The sequence below is a fragment of the Rhinolophus ferrumequinum genome, chromosome 18 (assembly GCF_004115265.2).
Source record: "Rhinolophus ferrumequinum isolate MPI-CBG mRhiFer1 chromosome 18, mRhiFer1_v1.p, whole genome shotgun sequence".
Lineage (NCBI taxonomy): Eukaryota > Metazoa > Chordata > Mammalia > Chiroptera > Rhinolophidae > Rhinolophus > Rhinolophus ferrumequinum.
The window spans coordinates 29,824,672-29,846,334 of record NC_046301.1 but is presented as its reverse complement, the minus strand read 5'-3'; the positions used below and the strand labels follow the sequence as shown (position 1 = coordinate 29,846,334).

The 21,663-nt window shown below is 35.6% G+C and overlaps 1 protein-coding gene across 2 annotated transcripts in view; it reads left to right on the top strand.

The window, feature by feature from the left end:
• Positions 1-21,663, top strand: part of INTS9 (integrator complex subunit 9) — an 85,496-nt gene that overhangs the window by 9,903 nt on the left and 53,930 nt on the right. For both annotated transcript variants that reach the window (XM_033134419.1, XM_033134420.1), the window contains exon 2: positions 17,468-17,595. In XM_033134419.1, the coding sequence (XP_032990310.1) occupies positions 17,468-17,595 (128 nt within the window). The remainder of the gene's footprint in view (positions 1-17,467; positions 17,596-21,663) is intronic.

Here is a 21,663-nt window from a genome sequence, read left to right as displayed (position 1 = left end):
CTGTGGGCTTTGACACATTTGTGTAATTTCCATCCCTTTTTCATGTTTTATATAAATGGTGAGTTACTACCCACACTGGCTTTGCATATTCCTTTTTCTTTTTTTAAGTTAGAAATGCATCCTACAGATCATTTCATATCAGTATCTGTAATTGCTTCTCACTGAAAAGTCAAAAAATGTTGTCATTATACTTTTTATTTCTCTCTCCTATAAGATGTGGAACATGTTTTCATATGTTTATAAAAGCATCTGTATTTCCATTTCCCTCCCAACTTTTCTATCCCACTTGATCTATTAATATTACAATACGAAACTACTATTTTACCTTAGGTGGCTTTAGAATATATTTTAATATCTGGTAGTACTTGTTCCACTTATCGCTCTTAACTTCAGCATTTTCCAGAATGCTCTCATTTATTTTTTGCATAAAATTTAGAATTATTAGTTCTCAGTAGAATCCTTTTCATATTTTTACTGGAATCTGGTTAAATTTACAAAATATAAGATAATTGACTTATTTCTTTTACCATATCATTGCATCTATCTAAGAACAAGAAATGTCTTTTCCTTTATTTAAACTTTTTAAAAAATATCTTTATCTTCTTGATGGGTACTATAATTGGAATCGTTTCCTACAGTTTACATGTAAAAAAAGTATTTCTTTTTTTTTGTTCTCTATGCAGAGAGTTTTCCTGTTTTACTTTTCAGTAGTTTTTCCAGTTAATTCTCTTGGGTTTTCCAGGTGTATAACTTTGCAGATAATTTTTTTTAAACATTTGTTTTTTCTGTGATGTAATTACATTGGCTTATACTTCCAGAATAGTATGGAATAGGGGTGGTGGTAGGCATCTCTGTTCTGTTTTTGACGTGAATGGACATGCTGTTTGAACTTAGCATGTTATATATATTGATTTTTTTACTTGAAATTTTTGTATATTTTAATCTAAATTCTGTAGCAGCTTTCTTGCTGCAGAATTTTCTCATCTCTAATAAAGTGAGATTCTTTCACATAGCCCAACAGTAAGTTATTTTCTAAGGGAAAGATCTATTTATATTGTATTGTTTATTCTAGGCAGTTAATTATATCTTGCAAGCTTTTTCCAGACTTTTGAGAAAACAATGGTTTTTATAACTTGAAGTCTTAGATGGTGCATAGCAGACTCATAGAAGTCAAACTTCTATGACCTTAAAAGAAAATTGCAAGGTTTCCTTGGAAAACAGAACAGCCAGAAATAGTTTCCCTCTCTGTACTTAAGAGACAGGCCTGATAAAGGCAAAAATTGTAAACAAATCTGTCTGTGAAAATAAACATAATTACCACACCAAAAAAGAAAAATCTCTTTAGAAACAAAAAGGGGTTCAGAACCCTAGGCAGTAGCTTATTTATTTTAAGCTGTATTTGATTCAAGCTATGTAGATCCAATAGGTGGAAACTATTGATGAACGACTATGTGACAGTTAAAACTAACAGATAAGAGAAAAAAATAACAAAAATCCATTCTTTGGCTGTACAATCCAACAAATGTTATTAAATGCCAATCTTATACAAAACCTCCTCGGTGCTGTGGGACATACAAAAGATAAATAACACAAGAGATCCTACCTATCAGTAACTCACTGTTTAACAACCCATAGACACAATGTACTGTGTGTATTGTTTATGGATGCGACTGAGCGTGTGTGGTTTCAGTGATAGGCTGTGATAAAGGCAATAGTGAGGTATGTAAGATTAGGATTATGAAAGATGAATTCCAACCGAGAATCAAAGCTCGTGAGAGAAGTAAAATTTGATCTGGCCTTGCAAAGTCCCTTGGCTGACAGATATGTCGGAGAAGGAGCGTTGTATCTCATTGCAAGCGGGACAGTTCGATGAAAAAGCATTTGGACTATGTTGAGTGTTCTTAACACACACACACATACACATACACAAAATAATGGTAATAATAATAATAATGACAGTGAGAGGAAACTGAGAGGTGATGGATATGTTTATGACCTCGATGGTGGTGATGATTTCATGGGTGTATACTTGTTCCCAAACTCATCGAGTTACATACTTTAAATACATGTCAATACCTTGTTACATGTCAATCATAACTAAATAAAGTGATTTAAAATAAGATTTGGAATGAGATGTTCAGTTTCCCCAATAACATGCCTATCCACTTTCTGTATTTTTTGCTCTATAGTAGAAGTGTGTGCACAAATGGGCACATTTCTGTCGCTTCACATCCTCCTCATTCATTCGTTCAGAATATCAACATTTTCATTAAATATCTGTTAACATATGAAAGAGATGTATGTGTGATTGGAGCACGAGATCCCTGCAGTTGGGATCAGGAGCAGACAATGCATTAGGAGTGGAAGTTAGAAAGGTAGAGTGAAGCTGCAGTGGTGGACTTTAAATATGAGACTTAGTGATTTGGACAATAACAGAAAGTTTAGGAGTTTAAGAATTTTTAACCCCCTGGAGCCTTTAAATTTACTTCATTCATCCCTTTGGAAATCTGAGACAAGTCAGTGTATTTTATCCACTTAAAAAAAAACACATTGGAATTGTGACATCAAAAAGTATGATTCAAGTGCAGTTACAGAAAATGTTTTTGAGAAGTGAAATATAATCAAAACAAAGCATCAGTGAGCTTAGCAAATGCAAAGTCAGAACTACCTACTTAGGACCAGATTTTTCTAAGCACTGTATGAGAACCTCATAAGCAGTAACAGAACTCATCAATACGTCAGAAGGTGAAAGGGAACCCATGGGACCAGTTGATGGGCGCCATATAAGAAGAGTGCCCAGATAAGAGAAAGAGAACAGAGACCATCAGTGAATTCCTTAACTTTTCATCTTTATTGAGAAAGAGTTGGGAGGGGTCCCATTCCTGCAGAACTGATAAATGCATTGGGTATTCCCACATTGACAGGTTGAATATAGATAAATCACTAGAAAATGTGATGCCATCCTCAGGGTCTGTGTGTGTGTGTGTAATTTTCATACAGTAAAACTAGTATAAATTTCAAGTGTGCGAACAGTTTGATGAATTTTTATCTTGTTATGAAACCATGTATGTTCGTGTTTGTGTCTGACTTTAATTCAACACACCCTTCGCCTGATCCTCTTAGCCACTTACAAGTTTTAGTATTTTGTTAACCTATTTTCTGTTTTCTTGCTCATTGTCATTGCTGCATATTTTCAGTACCATTGCCCGTAAATTGCTTCTACTGTTAAATAATTCAACCCAAAATTATACTTATCATTTCCATACCTCGGTCTCCTTTTAAAATGATCTTTACCTTGATCTGTTGTAATCATACGTTGCTTCTTACTAGCAAGCACTTTTATGACCATTAGTGTTTCTGTTATAGGACACACTGGGTCGTTAAACACCTAAAAGTAAACGCTGTAGAACAAAAGCAAAAAACTGCATACATAGGTCAATTGTGTATGACCTTTAATGCATTTATTTTTGGTGGTGAGTGGGGCACAGCTTTTGCTCTGATTCATAGATATATTCATAGTTTCTCTGAAAGGTTAGGTTGGAGTTGAACTTATTAATTTATTATTATTGTTAGCTATTTCTACCCTTATCTCTATCTCCCATACTCCTTATTTCCTTTCCTCCAAATACTGTTACTTCTATCCTCTCAACCTCTTTTAAAACTTGTTGCTATTAGAAACCTCTATGGTAATTTATTCAAAAAAAAAATTTCTGCTCTAAAAAGAAAATGTCGTTAATGGCTTTTAAAAAAAGAAGTCAAGAGTATAGAAGTATCTAAAGTAGAAAGAGAAGGTTGAAATATTGTCAACTGCTCTTTCCCCAGCGGTAACCACTTTTACCAGTTTAGTATATATGTGCTTCCAATTTTTTATTTTAAATAAATATTTTTATCTCATATACATGGCTCAGTGAACTTTTTTTTTTTTAATATTTTTAAAGTTCTGGTGTCAAACAGCCAACAATGTTTACTCCCAAGCCAACCCCTCCGTCACCCTTAATGTCAACATTCCCACCCTTTCTGAGCTGTGGAGAGGTGGTGGGGGTACTTTTATGACCACTTTCTGCTTTGCTCATTTTCATGGAAAGCCAAGTGAGCACACAGGATAAGCATGAGGGAGCAACCATAAGTGTCACTTGACCAGCTGTGCATGATATCTAGCTCCTCTCCAACCAGAAAGTGACTTCTCTGTGTTCACCATGCGTGCTATAAATTTTCTGCTCAAGTGGAAAATTATCCCTCTGTTTTATCCAGCTGTGGAGCCAGTTTGACAGTGAGTATGATTGGCGCGTTTAACAGCTCTCCTGCATGACAGAATCAAGATACAAACTGGAAGGCAATGAGAGATTACCAAATAAAATTGAAATGTATTTATAGAAGCCTCTGAGTGTTGGAGGGCCTGGCCCAAAATTCTCAGCGGGGGTAATAGTTCCAAGTTAGGCAAGTTGGGCTCCGTGGAAGCAGTGTAACCCAGGGTGGTGTGGTAGAAGGCAGGGATTCTCAAGCATGTGCACCCCCCATTCCCTGCCACACTAAGACTCTTGTACACCCTGTTAGGGCACAAGTGTCTCCTAGTGAGCTCCACTTATCCATGGCAGTGAATGTGTAGACTCAGGTGTGTTGGTGCAGAAAAAAGTTCTCAAGTGCGGAAGAGCTACACTCCTTATTTTTAAAAGAGGCGTTTGGACTAAATGACCTTAGAATTCCTTCCATCTTGTAAATCGTGTAATTCCTTATACTTTCTGAACGTCAGTCATAAAAGAACACAGTGTCACAGCCTCATCTTGAGGGCAGATTATATAAAAGATCAAGGAGTTTTTGCTGACCCAGTGAAATGATGGAAAACAACATTTTTGTATTCCAAGAAAGCTTAGAAATAATCTAGTGAAGTCTCCTCATTTGTCAGAGGAAGAAATTGAGACCCAAAGAATTTAGGGATTCATTTGGGTTAATACCAACTTCGAGGCAATGTTAGAACTACTACTTTAAGCCTAGGTGAAGTGAGATGGGTGCTGTAGTACACAGCCCAGCAATAAAGCCTGACTCTGGTCTATTTCAGTTCCAAATACTTTGGAAAACAGTTTGGTCGCTTCTTATAAAGTTAAACACATATAACCCAGCAGTCCCACTCATAAGTATTTACCCAAGGGAAATGAAATAACACGTCCCGGCAAAACCCTGTATATGAATGTTTAAAGCAGCTTTATTCATTCATAATCATCAGAAACTGGACACAGCGTAACTGTCTATCAGCTTGTGAATGGATAAGCAAGTTGTGATACATCCATACAGTGGAATCCTTAGCAATAAAAAGGACTGATACCTGCAGCAACAAGGATGAATCTCAAAAGCCGGATGCTTAGTAGTGTATGAGATTTCCAGTTGTTCTCCATCCTTCTCAGCACTTGTCAGTCTTTAATTCTGACCCTTCCAGTACGAGGAAGTGATACCTTAAATACAAATATTTAATTTGTGTTTCTCTAAGGACTTATGTTTAGCATCTTTTCACTTGCCATCCATATCTCTTCTTCAGTGAGTGCCTGTTCAGACATTTGGCCCCTATTTGTTGCATTGTTTGTGCTCTTGAGTTATAAGAATTCTTTTTATTTTCTGTATTCAAGTTCCTTATCAGATAAGTATTTTGCAAATAGTTTCTCCCAGCCTGTGAGTTATAGGTCATTTTCTTAAGAGTGTCTTTTAAAGAACAAAAGTTTAAATTTTAAGTCCAATTTAGAGATTTTCTTTCATGGTTTTTGCTTTTTGTGTCTGATCTAAGAAATCTTTGTCTAACCCAAGGCACAGAGATTTTTCTCTGTTTTTCTATAGTTGCCCTGTCCAATACAGTAACCCCTAGTTGCATGTGGCATTTAAACACTCACAATGTTACTAGTATGACTAAGAAACTGAATTTTAAATTGGATTTCATTTTAATTAATTTAAAAGGTGATACTTGATTCAGTTATTGAGAAAATTTTATGAACTGTGATCAAACAATACAGTGAATGTTTAAATAAAAAAATTATTATGGTAAGACACATTGCCATTAATCCCCTTCAAAATACTCCCCCTCACTTTGAACACATTTAGCCCATCATCTTGCCACTTTCTGAAGCAGTTCTAGAAGTCCTTTTTTGTGAGTGTCTTTAGTTGCACTGTTGTGGCTACCTCGATGTCCTGAATCATTTTGACTTTGGGGAAAAGCCAGAAGTCACATGGTGCCAGATCTGGTGAATAAGGTAGATGAGGACACACTCGTAATGTTTTTATTTGACAGAAATTGCCATATACCAGAAGCGATATGTGACATGGAGCGTTGTCATGATGCAGGATGATTAACAGCACACTTTAAAACACACCTCTCAACCGTAGCTCACACCCAATTGACTACACCGAACAAGTTGAAACTTGTCACACACTGTTATTATACTAAGGTTCGATACGCTTCTTCCCATATTGAAGATCCTTGCCTTTCTGTTGGATGGCAGTTGGCAGCATGTGCCGTATTTTGTGATCACAACAGAAATGCTCGGTATCACACATTGCTTCTGGTACACAATTTTGGTCAAATAAAGACTTTACAATGTGTCTTCATCCACCTTATTCACCAGATCTGTCACCATACAACTTCTGGCTCTTCCCCAAAGTCAAAATGACCATAAAAGGTAAATGTTTTGAATCGATTTAAGACATTGAGTCAGCCACGACAACGCAACTAAAGATACTCACAAAAAAGGACTTCCAGAACTGCTTTAGAAAGTGGTAAGAACGATGAGATAAGTGTATTAGAAGCGAGGAGGAGTATTTTGAGGGGGCTTAATGGCAATATGTCTTTTACTGTAATACATTTTTTTATTTAAACATTCGCCGTATTTTTTTATCACACCTTGTATGTTCGTAAGAACTTGGGTATGTGGATCTACTTTTTCAACTGTAAATTTTATGAAGTCTAAATGCATATCCAGAATTTCAGATGAAAATTTAGCATCAAAATTGAAATACACTGTAAGTATAAAGTTCACACCAGATTTTGAAGCTATAGTACAAAAAAAAGATGTAAAATGTGTTACTAATATTTTATATTGATTATATGTTAAAATGATAATTTATATATTTTGGGTTAAATAAAATATATTGCTAAAATTAACTTCACCTGTTCCTTTTACTTTTTTAATTTAGCTACTAAAAATTTTTAAATTATGTGTGTGTCATGCATTGTATTTCTATTGGACAATGCTTTTCCAGAAATTTTATAGTTTTAGCTCTTAGTTTTATGATCCATTGTGAGTTCAAAGCCCCTTTAACCCTAATATTTTATGATTTTTATAGAAGCTAAGAATGATGAGCATAAGCTAGATTATGAGGAAAAAACTAAATTAGAAAAAAAAAAGCTTGTGGATTTTATCATTAGGAAATACCACATTTTAAAAATAATAAAATATGCTAGTGTACAACTTCTCAGGGATGTGGAAATGACTACGTGGGTAGTTTGAATTGACTAATTTAATGCTCTCCCTTATCGGTCTATTCCAGGCTGTCTGCCTTAGAAGTAATCTAGCAGGGGTTAGATAGTGGTACACCAGAGAAACAATATTAAGGGAGAAGTTAGAAAAGATGACTAGAAAAAACTATAGTCACTGTTATTTATAAGATTCTTGGATTTTTTTTCTTATCCAACTGTCCTATCCATATTAAAGCTGTTGCTATTAACATAGTACACTACCGTAGTTTTTCTTATTCCTAATATATTAGTGGGATGATGTCAAACAAAGAATTTAGGACTTAGGCTGGTTTGAGTGCAAATTCAGTCTGTTAATAACTGTGTGGTCTTGGGCCTTGACAGTCAAATTGGTGTCGATAATATTTACTTCATTCAGTTGTTGGGAAAGAGCTAATTAAGTATTGGATAGAAAATATTTGTCAATAATTCTTATTTGTGAAGATAATTCACAAATAAGAATTCCTCTCCAATCTAGGGTCTACTTTTATTTTTAAAATTCCTTTGCAAGTGTCAGCATTGATGTGTATTTTTATGAGTATATATATTTTATAAATATAGCTATCGCAGGGGTGTCCAAACTTTTTTCAACGTTTTCACCAAGGGCCATATGCGGTAAAAAACACAAACAGCCGGGCCTCTCACTCGAGGTGAAGTACGTATTGCCTCACCTGGTTTATTTAAGTAAACTAAACATATTTTTGGAATTTGCTGCGGGCTAATTAACAATGGATTGCGGGCCGCAGTTGGCCCGCGGGCCGCAGTTTGGACACCCCTGAGCTATCGTATTAATATATTTCTAAAATTAGATAATTGTCAATATCATTTGAAAATGTTATCATAAAATTGTAAAGCCTTGCTGAATCTTGTTAGAGAAGTGTTTTGCAAACTTCATGAGACAAGAAAGCATCAAGAAGTTCATTAAAAGTACCAACATAATCTCAATAATTTAAAAATCTAGGAGTTACCTTTGTTTCTTCCCCTCCCCCCTCCCCCAACTATGCCTTGTTGAATCATCCTTCTCATGAGGTGGCATTCCTACTTTATTCCATTGCCATTGCCATGTCAGTAGTTTTAAGTCTTGTTCACTTTGTATCAGGACAAGTATAATATCAAAATGAAAATTATGGACCATTATCACTACTGAGCAGTTTCCTGAAAATTGACAGCTATACCTAGCAAATGCTATACTAATAGTAAAATATTTATCCATTACGATCTCGTAGATACTATTTTTGCACCGTGAGACTTTTGTCATAAAGAAAATAGCACTACAAATTTTCACAATAGTAGGAAAGGTATAATTACATAATTCTGATGTCTGATAAAAACACAGAAAATTCTGATGTCTGATAAAAACACAGCTTGCACTCATTACTAACATTAGATATATGTTAATAGTTTGCCCTTTTGGGGTTGGGGAGAATCAGATCTCCTCCTCGTTTTAAAGACACAACTTATATCTAAAGCTAAGGTCAACAACCTTTGCTTTTCCTCCCTCTTCAGAGGTTACCTCAAGTTGATGTGTGTCGTACCTACGTATGTTTTTATTAGTTTAGTGTATGTTAAGGTACGTATGTATTCAGCATTATTCGGTATTGCCAAATTATTCTCCAGAGTAGATGTACCAATTTATACTCTATTTTTACTACATTCTCTCCAATACTTGGTTTCATCAGTCTGTTCAATTTCAGCCAATTTAAGGTTTGCTCATCATTGTCCTATTTTGCATTTCCCTGATTCTAGTGATGTTGAACATCTTTTCATATCTTCACTTATTGACCACTTTTGTTTTCTCATTTCTGTTCAAGTCATTTTTTCCAAGTGGGTTATGAACTTTCCCAGCACCATATATTGGTAACGCTACTTTTATCATATATCTAATTCCTAGATATGCATATGCCTCTTCTGAGCTGTTTACTCCTATTTCGTTGGTCCATTAGCTATCCAAGTGCAACATCTTACTGTTAATTCCTCTGTAATCATTGTTCTTTAATTTTCTTAGCTAATATTAGCCCTTGACTATTCTGTATCATTCCTTTTTTTCTTTTAATTAGAATTTTTAAAAGAGTTAATTTGAGCCAAACTGATGACATATGCCAGAGAGCAAGATCTCAAATGCACAATTCTTAAGTTCTATAAAAAGTAAATTAATGAGAACTGTTATTTTTTGGAAGTTTATTTTTCTGTCCAGTTAACATTAAGTAACATTTTATAACTTTCTGGTAAAGATTTTACACCTTTTTCTACTTTTATTCTATGATGCATTTAATGTTTTTGCCTTATAAATGGTATTTTAATGCTTACTACTTTTACTAATTGTTTATTGCTGGTATACAAGAACTCAGTTAATTTTGGTGCATTGGTTCTTGTATCCAGCAACCTTGATGAACTCTTATTAATTGTGATAGAGTGTTTTCAGAATGTCTTCTAATTATATGTAGAAAATGATAGTCTTATTTCTTTATTTCTAATCATTTCATCTTTTATTTTTCTTGTTTTATCGCATTATATAGCATTTCCAGTACAGTGTTGAATTTAAGCGGTCATAATGGGTATCCTTGTTTTGTTCTTGACTTGAAAGGACCTGTTTCTCATGCTTCATCATTAACCATGATGTAGGATTTGGTTAGGAACCCTTTATCAGATTAAAGAAAGTACCCTTCCATTTATAGTTTGGTAAGAGTTTTTGCCTTGAATCGGTGTTGAGTTTTTTTCAAATACATTTTATGAATCTATTGAGGTTTGTTTTCCCCTTGTATATTCATTTATGTGTGAATTATACTAATAAGTTTTCTAGTGTTGTACCAGGAAGCAAAACCATTACACAAAAATCAATTTGCTAAAAGTATTCTTTTTTAATGCTGTATTTGAATCAGAAGCAACCAAAGTCACTTCTTTATTTCACCCCCAGGGAGAAAAGCAAACTAAACCTCTTTTCTCTGAGCATAGACCTTCACAGTGAATATATGAGTGGGTTTATAGAGAAGGAGAAAAAGAGGGGAAAATTGATGATGCCGTTTACAACTTATTTTATTAACACTATTGCCTGTAAAAAGCAGTTCCTTTATAATGCTATGCAATTCTCCCAAACAAGATTAAAGAACTTTTGGCATTAACTCAACCCAAAGATTGTAGGTTACATTACAGATATTTTAAAGACAGTTTCAGCAGTAAAACTACTTTACAGTGAAAGAATCCTATTACCTTTATTTTATTTTATTTTTTGGATGGAAGGGAAAACCCAACACAAGAAAATTACTGCTTATGATGATTGATTGCAGGCCAATTTAATAATTTAATCTACTTGGGACCTTTGCTTTACCTTAGCCAGCTAACTAATTTTCATTGTTCACAATTAGACTATAAATTCAATCTGCATTCTTTATCAAATCAAAGGATGGTCTTTTAGAGCACATCATCTCTGTAAGGTTTGTTAGTTCGTTTGTTTGTTTGGACAGTCTCTGATGATCCTTTCTCTCTGTGTAGCATGGCACGATGTGATGGTTAAGTGTACATTCTCTGGGTCTCACTGTCCTGGGTTCCAGTCCTGGCACACCCTTACAACTTTGGTACCATGTGCAATTTCATAATCTCTGTGCCCCATTTTCTTTATCCATAAGAGGGGAAAATAATTACTATCTCATAATATTCTTGGGAGGATTAAAGGAGTTAAATGTATAGTTCTTGCAGAGCGCCTGACAATTGTCACCATATCATAATAACCATATTTTAAACAAGACTAGGGAAAAGGAGAACATATAATGTTTAGTCCATGGTTCTTTTTGCAAAAGACAGACTTCTTCTCCAAAGACAATTGATTAAAATTCAATTTGCCATGTGACCAAATTGCCAAGTTGACCAAATGTGCTAATTTCCCACTTTTTTTAATGAAGGTTACAGTAATTCATGTTGCCTTTGAAGATTTCTGTGAGGTTAAATTGGCTGGTTGTCATTTTGTTTTCATAGCAGCTTTTTAAAGTATTAAATTTGCTGAAAGCTGAGGTCATAATGTGAATCTTCTTAGTTAAAGATATAATATTCAGAAATGCATATTTCAAAATTAGTAACCGGAAACCCTTAAGGGCTGTGTACCTCAATAAAAGGAGTCCTGGAAAAACATTACTCACTTGCTCATCAGGTGAATAAGAAAGGTTATCTCTGCAAGAAGGTTGGACCAGAGCTTTGAGAGTGTTAAAGTCTGGTTTGTATGCTCCACTATATAGTATGGATATTGAAAGTGAGAAATCAGCATAAAAATTGATTTCAAGACTGATATTTCTTGGTGACCCAATCCATTAGAATTCCCACATATATGGCCCCACCAAAGATGGGCTCATCATTCAAAATTTTAAAACAACAGTAATGAAATTCACCATGAGTTAGAATCAGCAGACATAATCAGACTCCCAAGAGCTTCAGACAATTATACAATCTGATGGAGATCCTAAAATTAATGTTTTAAAGTGATTAAAGACATTTATGAAGATACCAAACCAATGAAAAGAAGATGCTATTTTAAAAAAAAAAAAAAAGAGAGAACTTATAGAAATGAAAACAGTCAGTGAAAAGATTTTAGTAAATGAGTTAAATAGCAGATTTGACACCACTAAAGAAAAATAACAAACTGAGGAAAGTATCCAGAATATACTATACTGAGCTAAAAGGTGAGGTATGAAAGGATAATTTAGTCATGGAGACAGACTGTGAAATGAAACATTACAACATACATTTAATAGGCATTCCACTAACAGAAACTAGAAAGAATGGGAGAGAGACAATATTCAAAATGATAATTGCTGACAGTATTTTTCAGTTGCGAAGGACGAGTTCTCATATGTTAGAAGCATACACCAAAAAAAGAAAAAACAAAAGAGCACGTCAGTCATACCTATGTACATTTTAATGTGAGATCAGAACGTTAGTGGCAAAGGGAAGATTTTAGTGGCAGCCTGTAATGGAACACCAGTTAAACTGGCAGCAGATTCCTCATCAGCAGTATATATGCTGGAAGACAGTTGAATTAATATCTGTAGTGTTCGGAGGTAACTTGTGACCCTATAATTCCACCACTTTCATTGTTGAGGAGTAAAGTCGAAATTAAGCAATTTCCATAGCAGTAATGTCTAAGGGGTTACCTTTTGAGCACCATTACTAAAGGGCATACGTATTTCAGGAAGAAGGGAATTAAACCCAAAAGGAAGAAATGGGATACAAGAAGGATTGGTGAGCAAAGAAATTGGTTAAAACGTTGGTAAATAATCATTAACTATAAAAAATAGTATAAAATAATTCATTGACTCTACAGTACTATTAAGAGACATCTTTCTTTTATTTACATACCATTGAGAAAAAAAATGAGACTGAGGCTTGAACCACGACATGGTGTTTTAATGGTGGTACTGATCAGTACATGAATCTGTTACACTAAATTCTCTTTCCTTTGACATTTCTTTTATCTAGTCCAAGGAACTTGGCAATTAGCCTTCATGTGCATTTATTTGAATGTGATGGGGAATCCTTTTGTACATATCTTGGTTACAAAACATAGCAAAAGCATCATCAGCTTGTGGATAACTTCCACAGTAGAAGAAAAATCAATAATACGTAATAACTAAAACCCAGGAAATCAAGAAATAACAGTATAATCATATTATTGAGAAATACATAGATAACTCGAAGAAAAAGCTAGAAGAATCAAAAGTAGTTGCCTCTCAGACTGGAGCTGTGAGATTTGTTATAGCTTATAAAACTATTAGATTCATTTTTAACTCTGTGTGTGTGTGTGTGTGTGTGTGTGTGTGTAATTTCATTTTAAAAAACACAATTCACCAAGGGAAAAATGGTATAGCTGTATTATTTAGGAATAAATCTAGAAATAGATTTTAAGACAAAAAGCATTACGTAGTGATAAAAGTACCCATTTCACCAATAATACGTAATCTTGACCTTTATGTACCTAGCAATGTAGTCTCAAAATAAATGAAGCAAAATTTGACAGAATTACAAAGAGAAATAGACAAGTTTTTCTCTCTTGAGACTCAAACAGATAAGGATATAGGAGATTTAAATAAGATTTAAATCAGCCCTGTATACAATAATTAGATTATATATTTTCCATTTTCATGAACATTAGATCATTTGTAGAAAATCAACTATTTATAGTGTACTGGGTCACAAAGCAAGTTTCAATAAATATCCAAAACTTAATGTACAAATTCTATTTTCTGACCACAATAAAATTAGAAATTAAGAACCAAAAGATAACCATTACTACCTGTATATTTGGATTTTAAACCAAACACAGACATACTCACAAAAAAAAACACATTCATACTTCTAAATAGTTTGTGGCTTATAGAAGAAATTACAATGAAAATTACACGGTATTTTGAAATGGGTAAATTGGAAACACAATATAAATTTGTAAAATGCATCCAGAGCATTACTCAGAGGTCTGTGTGTAGCCTGAATGCATATTTTAATCAGTTATATATTCAACTGCAGAAATTTAAAATATATGCCAAGTAAAACTTAAACCAGTAAGACAACAAAAATTAAATAACAATTGAAAAGTGAAGATAGGCATTTATGTTAATGATAATTGAGTAGTTGGTTATGAACTTAGTAAAACATTTTAATCTGTAAAGGAAGAAAAAAATAAAATTAAGAGAAAGCAGTGCATTGCTCCTAGCTCAGAGAAATGTTGTTATATAGTAAAAATGGCAGCATTCTATAAATTAATATATAGATTAAATGTAGCCTCCACTTACATCCTCGGAAAAGTAGTTTTTTAGAATTGAAGTCTAGTCACTAACTTGCGAAATATTATAAGGTATAAACATTATAGCATTGGGAATAAAAATGGAAAATAAAGATGAGTGGCAAAATAGACTCTTCTGAAATATATTCAGACTAGTACAGGACTTGGGGGTATTACAAACCAAGAATAACTTCAAGGTGAATGGAATCACCTTTAATGAATTTTCCTAGGACATTGAGGAGAATAGACTCATGTTTTTATCCTAGTTCTGGATAAGTGATCAAATTTAGGACAATTTATGAAAACAGTATTTTCAGAGATCAGATAGGTTTGTCAACATAATAGCTATTCTGAAGAAGTGTTTCAATGTCAAAAGGAAGGCAGCAAAGATAAAGGCAGAATATAGATAGTTCAACCTGAGCAGTGGAAGTTTATTATACTAATTTTGCTTGACTTGCTTGCATGTTTGAAATTTTCCATAATAAAAGTTTTTTAATGAAACTAATAGAACGGGAAAGATATATTAAATATAACTGATAAAAAATTTTATCCAAAAATCATGAACAATGTTTATATACAAGTGCGTTAAACAGATAAGTTGTGAAAGCAGAGTCTGTTCATTCAGTTGGAAAAAAAGATCAACAGCCGCACAAATATAGATAGTAAGTCATCACACAGAAAAACCTGCAGCTTTGTTGTTTTGTAGAAATAAAATTAACATGAAAGCATTGCTATATTCTAATTTATTAAACTAGAAAAAATTAAAAACTGTAAAACCTTAATGTTGGCTAGAATATTCACTGTGTACTCGGTAATGATTGTGTCTTCCCAGAGGGCAAACTACTAGCAATAGATAGTACTTGTAAAATTGTTCATTTGCTTTACCTAGTCTTGTGGGATACACAAATGTCTAAGACATTGTGAATACCACTTCACTAGAACAGAATTGCTTCTCTAAAATGCTGTAAATTATTTGCCCCAAATCTAGGTGGCGCCTTCAACCCCTTAATGTAATGATTCTGTAACTATAGCAACTAACAGTGAGCACTAACTCTGTGTCAGGTGCTGTATCCATTCATTTAATCCTCACAACTTTAGGAGGGTGGTAGCTTCTGTTATTACATCTTACAGATGAGGACACTGAGTCTTTGGGAAGTTAAGTAACTTTCCCAAAATCATATTAATAACGCGTGCAACCAGGGTTTGAGCCCAGGCAGTCTGACTTCAGACCCCCTGCTTTAAATCATTTCTCTAAACTGCCTCTCAAAATTAAAGCCAATTTATCATGTAGTTGACTTTACTGTTCAGGGCCTTTGAATTGCAGTTAGCTGCGACTAACATTACACCTGCTTTTTGGTTTAGATTCTTGATGATTTTGACCATAATGCTGATGGAAATAAGCAGTGAAACAGATCTTCTGATATATTACTAATGACATTGTAAATAGGTACAGCCTTTTTTGGAAAGCGTTTTGGCAGCGCATTTCAAAAGTCATAAAATGCTCATATTTTTTGACCTAGTTAATGCCACTTCTGGGAATCCTCTAAAGAAATAGACCAATATGGAAAAAAACGTTAAGCACTAAAATAGTCACCACAGCCATGTTCATAATAGAGCGACTGGAAACAACCCGAAATGTTCAACAGAAAGGGAATGATTAAACAAGCGATGGTATATTTACTTAGGCAGCCAACAAAAATGAAGTATGATGCAAAACTGACAAAGAAAACACAGTCATCATGTGTTTTAAAAGCATTGTGCAGGGCAGTGTATGCACTAAAATTACAGCTTTTACAAATATGAAAAAAGACGGAATAGAAAAAATGATTGTGGGCAATATTTTATGAACTTATGTAAAGTATAATTACTCAAATCATGCTTCCTGGACTTTTTTCGGACAATTATAATACAATTTTAAGTAATTTGTACTGCTTTCGTTAGTAGAAATTTGTACCCTTTCAGACCATGAGCTGTGAATTATGGTTTGGAAAATATAATCACCAGCCATAAACTTGGAGTAAAGAAGCTTGCAAAATACCTATAATTTATTGGCTCTTGAACCTATCATTTTTGGAACGCAGAGTTTTAAAAAATCGTCAGTCCCTATCATGTCCTCTGGAGAAAAGCAGGAAATTTATCCAGTGACAAAACCAACACGGCAACAAATACCTGGAAAGACTTAGCCTGAGCTACTGTAGCCATGTGGGGCCGAGCACTGATGTCGCATTACCCTGATTTGTGCTGGACTTGTACTTAAATCAGAAAGAAAGAATGTACTTGTCAGAGGATTAAGAACATCGGCTCCTCCATTTTCTTGGCTTTGCTGTTCAAAGGAGGCTTCTACAAAATGACTTTAAAAGTCGGGGGAAAGGTCTGTTCTTCTCTTGTTTCTTTTCTTCCGAGCAGCAATCAAATTAAGCAAGGTGACACAAGGTACATCCCATATAAATAATGTCCAGTGTGGCCCATCGGTCATCCCCACTACACTGAGGAGGACATGAGAAATGTCTGAGGTCAGCGTATTGTCTTGCCTCATCACTCTCCTTTGAAGACTCCACTGTGGCTTGTGCCCCTTTGACTTCTGAGGTCGGTTGCCACAGACGAGAGACTCTGGATGGGTTGGGAGTACACGTCCCTCGCTTCTGCTTAGTACCTGCACCTCAGGGAAGACCCTTGTCCTTGGCCGTCATTTTTTGGACAAAGCAGAGCCATAACCCTTTATGGATGCTTGCTTGTTAACCCTTCCCAAACATTTCTGCTTTGAGGAAAATCATTTGTGTTATTTACAGGAGGAGAAAACCAAACCTATAGCACAGTTTGAGGGTCCAGCTTAGAATTTAATGGACTTCCACAGCTATAGGTTGTACTTAGGTGCAGTAAGATAGTGGGGATTTGGAAGTGTCATGTGAGAGTGGAGCGGGTAACTATAGCCCGGAAACCTATTTGGAATAATTATGGCCCCTCCAAAGCTGTGCTTGCTTGAGATATAACTTGGTATCCTACAAAAAATAGGGTGTGATCTGAGACTTTTGAGTATTTTGAATTGCGAGGGGAAGTGATATTCAGAGCTGTAAAAGGAAGGAAGCCACATAGAAAGTTACCTGGATTTACACACTGTTCTTACAAGGGATGATCGGTTTTACTTAATTTACTGTATTTTTCAGGCTTTTTCTATAACTGATTATTGATAAAAATGATTTAATTTTTTTCAGTATTGCCTGTCGGGGCACCCAACCTTACCATGCAATGTGCTCAAATTCAAATCAACCACCATTATGTTGGACTGTGGACTGGACATGACTTCCACCCTCAATTTCCTTCCTTTGCCACTTGTTCAAAGGTATGTGCTGATGCATCTGAGACAAAATAAGCTTGAGTTTGCAGAGAAATGGTACCCATTAACATAACGGTCACCAGTACCTTGTGTGTTGTCCTCAGTTTACTTTGTTCCTTTCAAAATGTTCTACATCAAAATAATTTCCTTTGGCTGGGTTGATGGAAAGTGTTGTATTGATTTATTGATTGACTTCTTTATTATAACTCTGAGCTTCTGTAAAATGTTCCTGCAACTACTCAGTGCAAGTGAGGTCATGTACATTTCATCGTTCTTGCTAATTCATATAAGAGCTGATAAATGGTCAACCGATGAGCCCAAGAATTGGATTTTAGAATCATTGAAGTGCCTTTGCAGGGACTTGACAAAATAAAGTCTGACATTTCTTTTTGATAGGTATCTATGCATTATTTTTATGCTAGTCAGCTGCAGGTATCATAGAATTGTATATGAAGCCAACATCCATGTCTTAAAGCAGACAGATTACCCCAGGCCTACAGGCAGATATGTTTACTCTTCGAAAACCTCATCCAGGAAGCTTGATGTTACGTAGATGCAGCCATTTATAACAGACGTGGTAACTTTTAGAAACAGATATACTCCCAGTAGCAAACAGTGATACTACATACAAGAGAGGAAACAGAAGAGCTATCTAAAGCAGATTTAAGAGCCTAAAAGCATAGCAAGCTAGGTAAACCATCCAGTGTATCTCATTCACTCCGGAAGACATCGCTGTGTGCAATGAATATTCATAATGAGAACCCTGTGAATCATGTAGAAAAAGTGTAATTAAAAATCAACCATTGATTTTTTTTTTTAATTATTATTTTTAATCTGCGCTCAGGGCTACAATACGATGATGGGGACAAGGTCAGAGATAATTCCAGCTTCCATTTTATGCGAAGCTGAACAAATTCAGTTATAATCACACTCAGCACTGAATCTGCACTGTGCTGGACCAGGGGATACAGACATGAACAAAACTTTTTTCATGGAGCTTATAGTCTGTCGGGAGAAAGAATTACACAGTTGAAGATTTCATTATAGTTGTGTCAAGGAAACAACTATATCCTTTGATAATTACTAAGAACAATAAAATACAATGTACTTACTGTGAGGGCTTCCACCAGGGCGCCTAAATGCTCTGTGGGGTTGGGAATTCTCTAGGTGTTCAAAACCAAATTGGACAGACCGTCCTGGCCACGCTTTCCTTTTCCTGTTCATTCTTGTCATTACCTCGTTCTTGTATTCTCAGATCCCTGGCTCAGCTTTAGAATCCACTTCCACTCTCTCTTCCCTTGTCATTGGTTTTCTCTCAGAGGGAGGTTATACTAGTGGGATGATTGGCAGCTATGTAATTCCTTTCAAAAAATATCTTCCTTTGCTCAGTTCAGAAACCTGGGAGATACACTTAGCTAAAATAGTATCCCCAGTTTCTCCCCTAGCCCCTTCATCCTGCTTTATTTTTCTTCATAGTGCTTATCATTGCATTATATATACATATTTGGTTTACATATTGTCTTTCTTCTCCACTAAAAGATAAGTTTTATAAGGGCAGGGATTTTGTTCTCAGCTGTATCCTCTGTGCTTAAAACAGTTCTTGGCATGTCATAGCTGCTCAGTAAACATTTGTCATGGGAATGAATCCCTTTATCTTCCCTGGATCCCAACCCTTCTCGCCTTCTCGGAGTCATCTCGCAATTAATTGTAATATTTCCTTTGTCTTTAACCTTTCCTTAACTCAGTCCTTCCCATTTAACTACACTCAGTCACTTCTAACTTAAAATTTTAAAAAATAAAAAAAAATTTTTCACCATCTCTCAACTCTACTTTTCCCTTCAGCATTCCTAACTCCTCTCCAGTCTGCTTTGCCCACATCACCCACCAGAACAGCTCTCACTGAGGTCACAAATGGCACAGGTGTCTTCGTCCTGCTTGGCCTTTCAGCAGCCCTCTCCCCCCAGGAAAATGCATCCCTGGTTTTCTTCTTACTTCTCTGACTCTTCCTCTTTACTTTGGAGATTCATCTTTCTCTGACCTCTTTCTCACATATCAGAATTCTCCAATATCCAGTGCTTGGACATCAGAGTCTCCACCAAGGGAATTTAATAAACGCTCAGGGCTTCGACAACCATCTAAATAATAACTTACATATGTGTATCTTTAATTAATCTCTTCTGAGTACCAGATTCTTATGTCCAAAATGTCTACTCAGTTTCTCTCCTTGGATGTGCCTTTGAAGACACTTCAAAACTCAACATGTGCCAAACTGAGCTCATGGTTAGACGTGCTCCAGAAGAGGAGGGCAGACCCTCCCAACCTGTTATAGTACCCTATCTTTGAAATTGGTATCCTGTTATATAAACCAGAAAACTGGGAGTTCACTTACATACGCCCCTCTTCTCGCTCCCCATACCCAGTCTTTTATTAACCCTTGTCATTTTTACCTTCTAAATAGCTCTAGAATGCAGTCAGTTCTGTGCTGCCATAATCTTTTACAGGCGTTACTGCTAAAGCCCCCTATCCAGTTTCTTCAATTCTGATCTTGCCCCTGTCTGAATCCAGAGTCGTTTTTTTGTGTAACTTTTTATTTTGAAATCACTTCAGATTTACAGAAAAGTTGCAAGAATAAGTACAACTCCCAATTATCCTTACCAATTGTTAACATTTTATCACATTTGTTTTGTCATTTTCTCTTTATATGTATGCGTATAATTTGTTCTGAAAGATACAGACATGATGCTGCTTTACTACCTACATACCTGAATGCCTTTTTTCTAAGGACATTCTCTACAGAACCACAGTACAATAATCAAAATCAGGAAATGTACCTTGATACTATGCAAGTATCTAAGCTGTGTATACCTTATTCATATTTCCCAAGTTAACACCAGTTCATATTTCACTATAATGCTTTTTATACCAAAAAATAAAAATAGCAATACTGGTCCAGCGTCCAATCCAGATCACATGTTGCATTTAGTTGTCATGTCTTGAGCCTCCTTTAATCTGGAAGCGTTTCACTGTCTGTCTTTTATGACCTTGTCATTTTTAGGAGTACAGGACAATTATTTTATATAGCATCTTTCAATTTGGATGTGTCTGATGTTTCTTCATGATTAGATTGGGACTATTTTTTGGTAGGAATACCAAACAAATGATGGTATCTATTATCAGAAGGCACATGATGTCAATTTTATTCAGAACCATCTTTTAGAAATAAAAATCTGTTCTTGCCTCTCACCTGGTTTTTCATTGCTCTTAAGATAAATACCAAGTTCATCTTGGTATATTAGGGTTTATGTCCGTCCCTCTAGTATCTTGCTCTTTGTTTCCTTTCAGTTTCAAAGATATCTTTATCTCCTGCCTGGGACAGTCGCTCGGTTGTTCCTTCAGCCATGATGGCTCTTCCCTGCCCACCCCACCCTCCTTTAGCCTACTTAGCAGGAGCTCATCTCTCAGATCCTTCACGACGCTGGTTTCTGTATAGGAAAGACACAGAGATGGCAGTCTAGTTGGAAGGGGGTGGCGGGGAGCATATGGGACTCTTGATATGTCATTTGAATAACCTTTTCTATAAGATGCCCGTGCAAAGGCTGGTGGAAATGAGGGGAGGAAAGCACTGGATCTCGTAGCTGCCTTCTTTTTCTGTTCCCTCCAAACCCTCTCCTTGACCCAGCTTGCCCTTGACTCTACTACTGTCCAGATCTCAGCTCACTCCTCATAGATAGACCCAGGCACGTCCCGCGTGAGGGAATGCTGTGGTGCTTTGTGCTACACTGCTGCACCGTTTTTCACAGCTTGTTCTCCACGTTGGTGGTGTTTGAGATGTCTGTCTTCCCTATCTCCTCAGGAGGACAGGTATGTTTTGCTCATAGTCGTATCACCAGTACCCGAGTGCTTGATACATAATAAACATTCCTTAATGAATGAGTAAAATGTAGCACCTCATTCTCCTGCAACACTACACCAAATGATGAGGCAGTTCCATTTCCTTTTTCTGGACAGACTTCCTCCATGGTTACCTCATAATTCCTATGCCCTGCTCTCCCACACCTCTACACACTGTCAGGT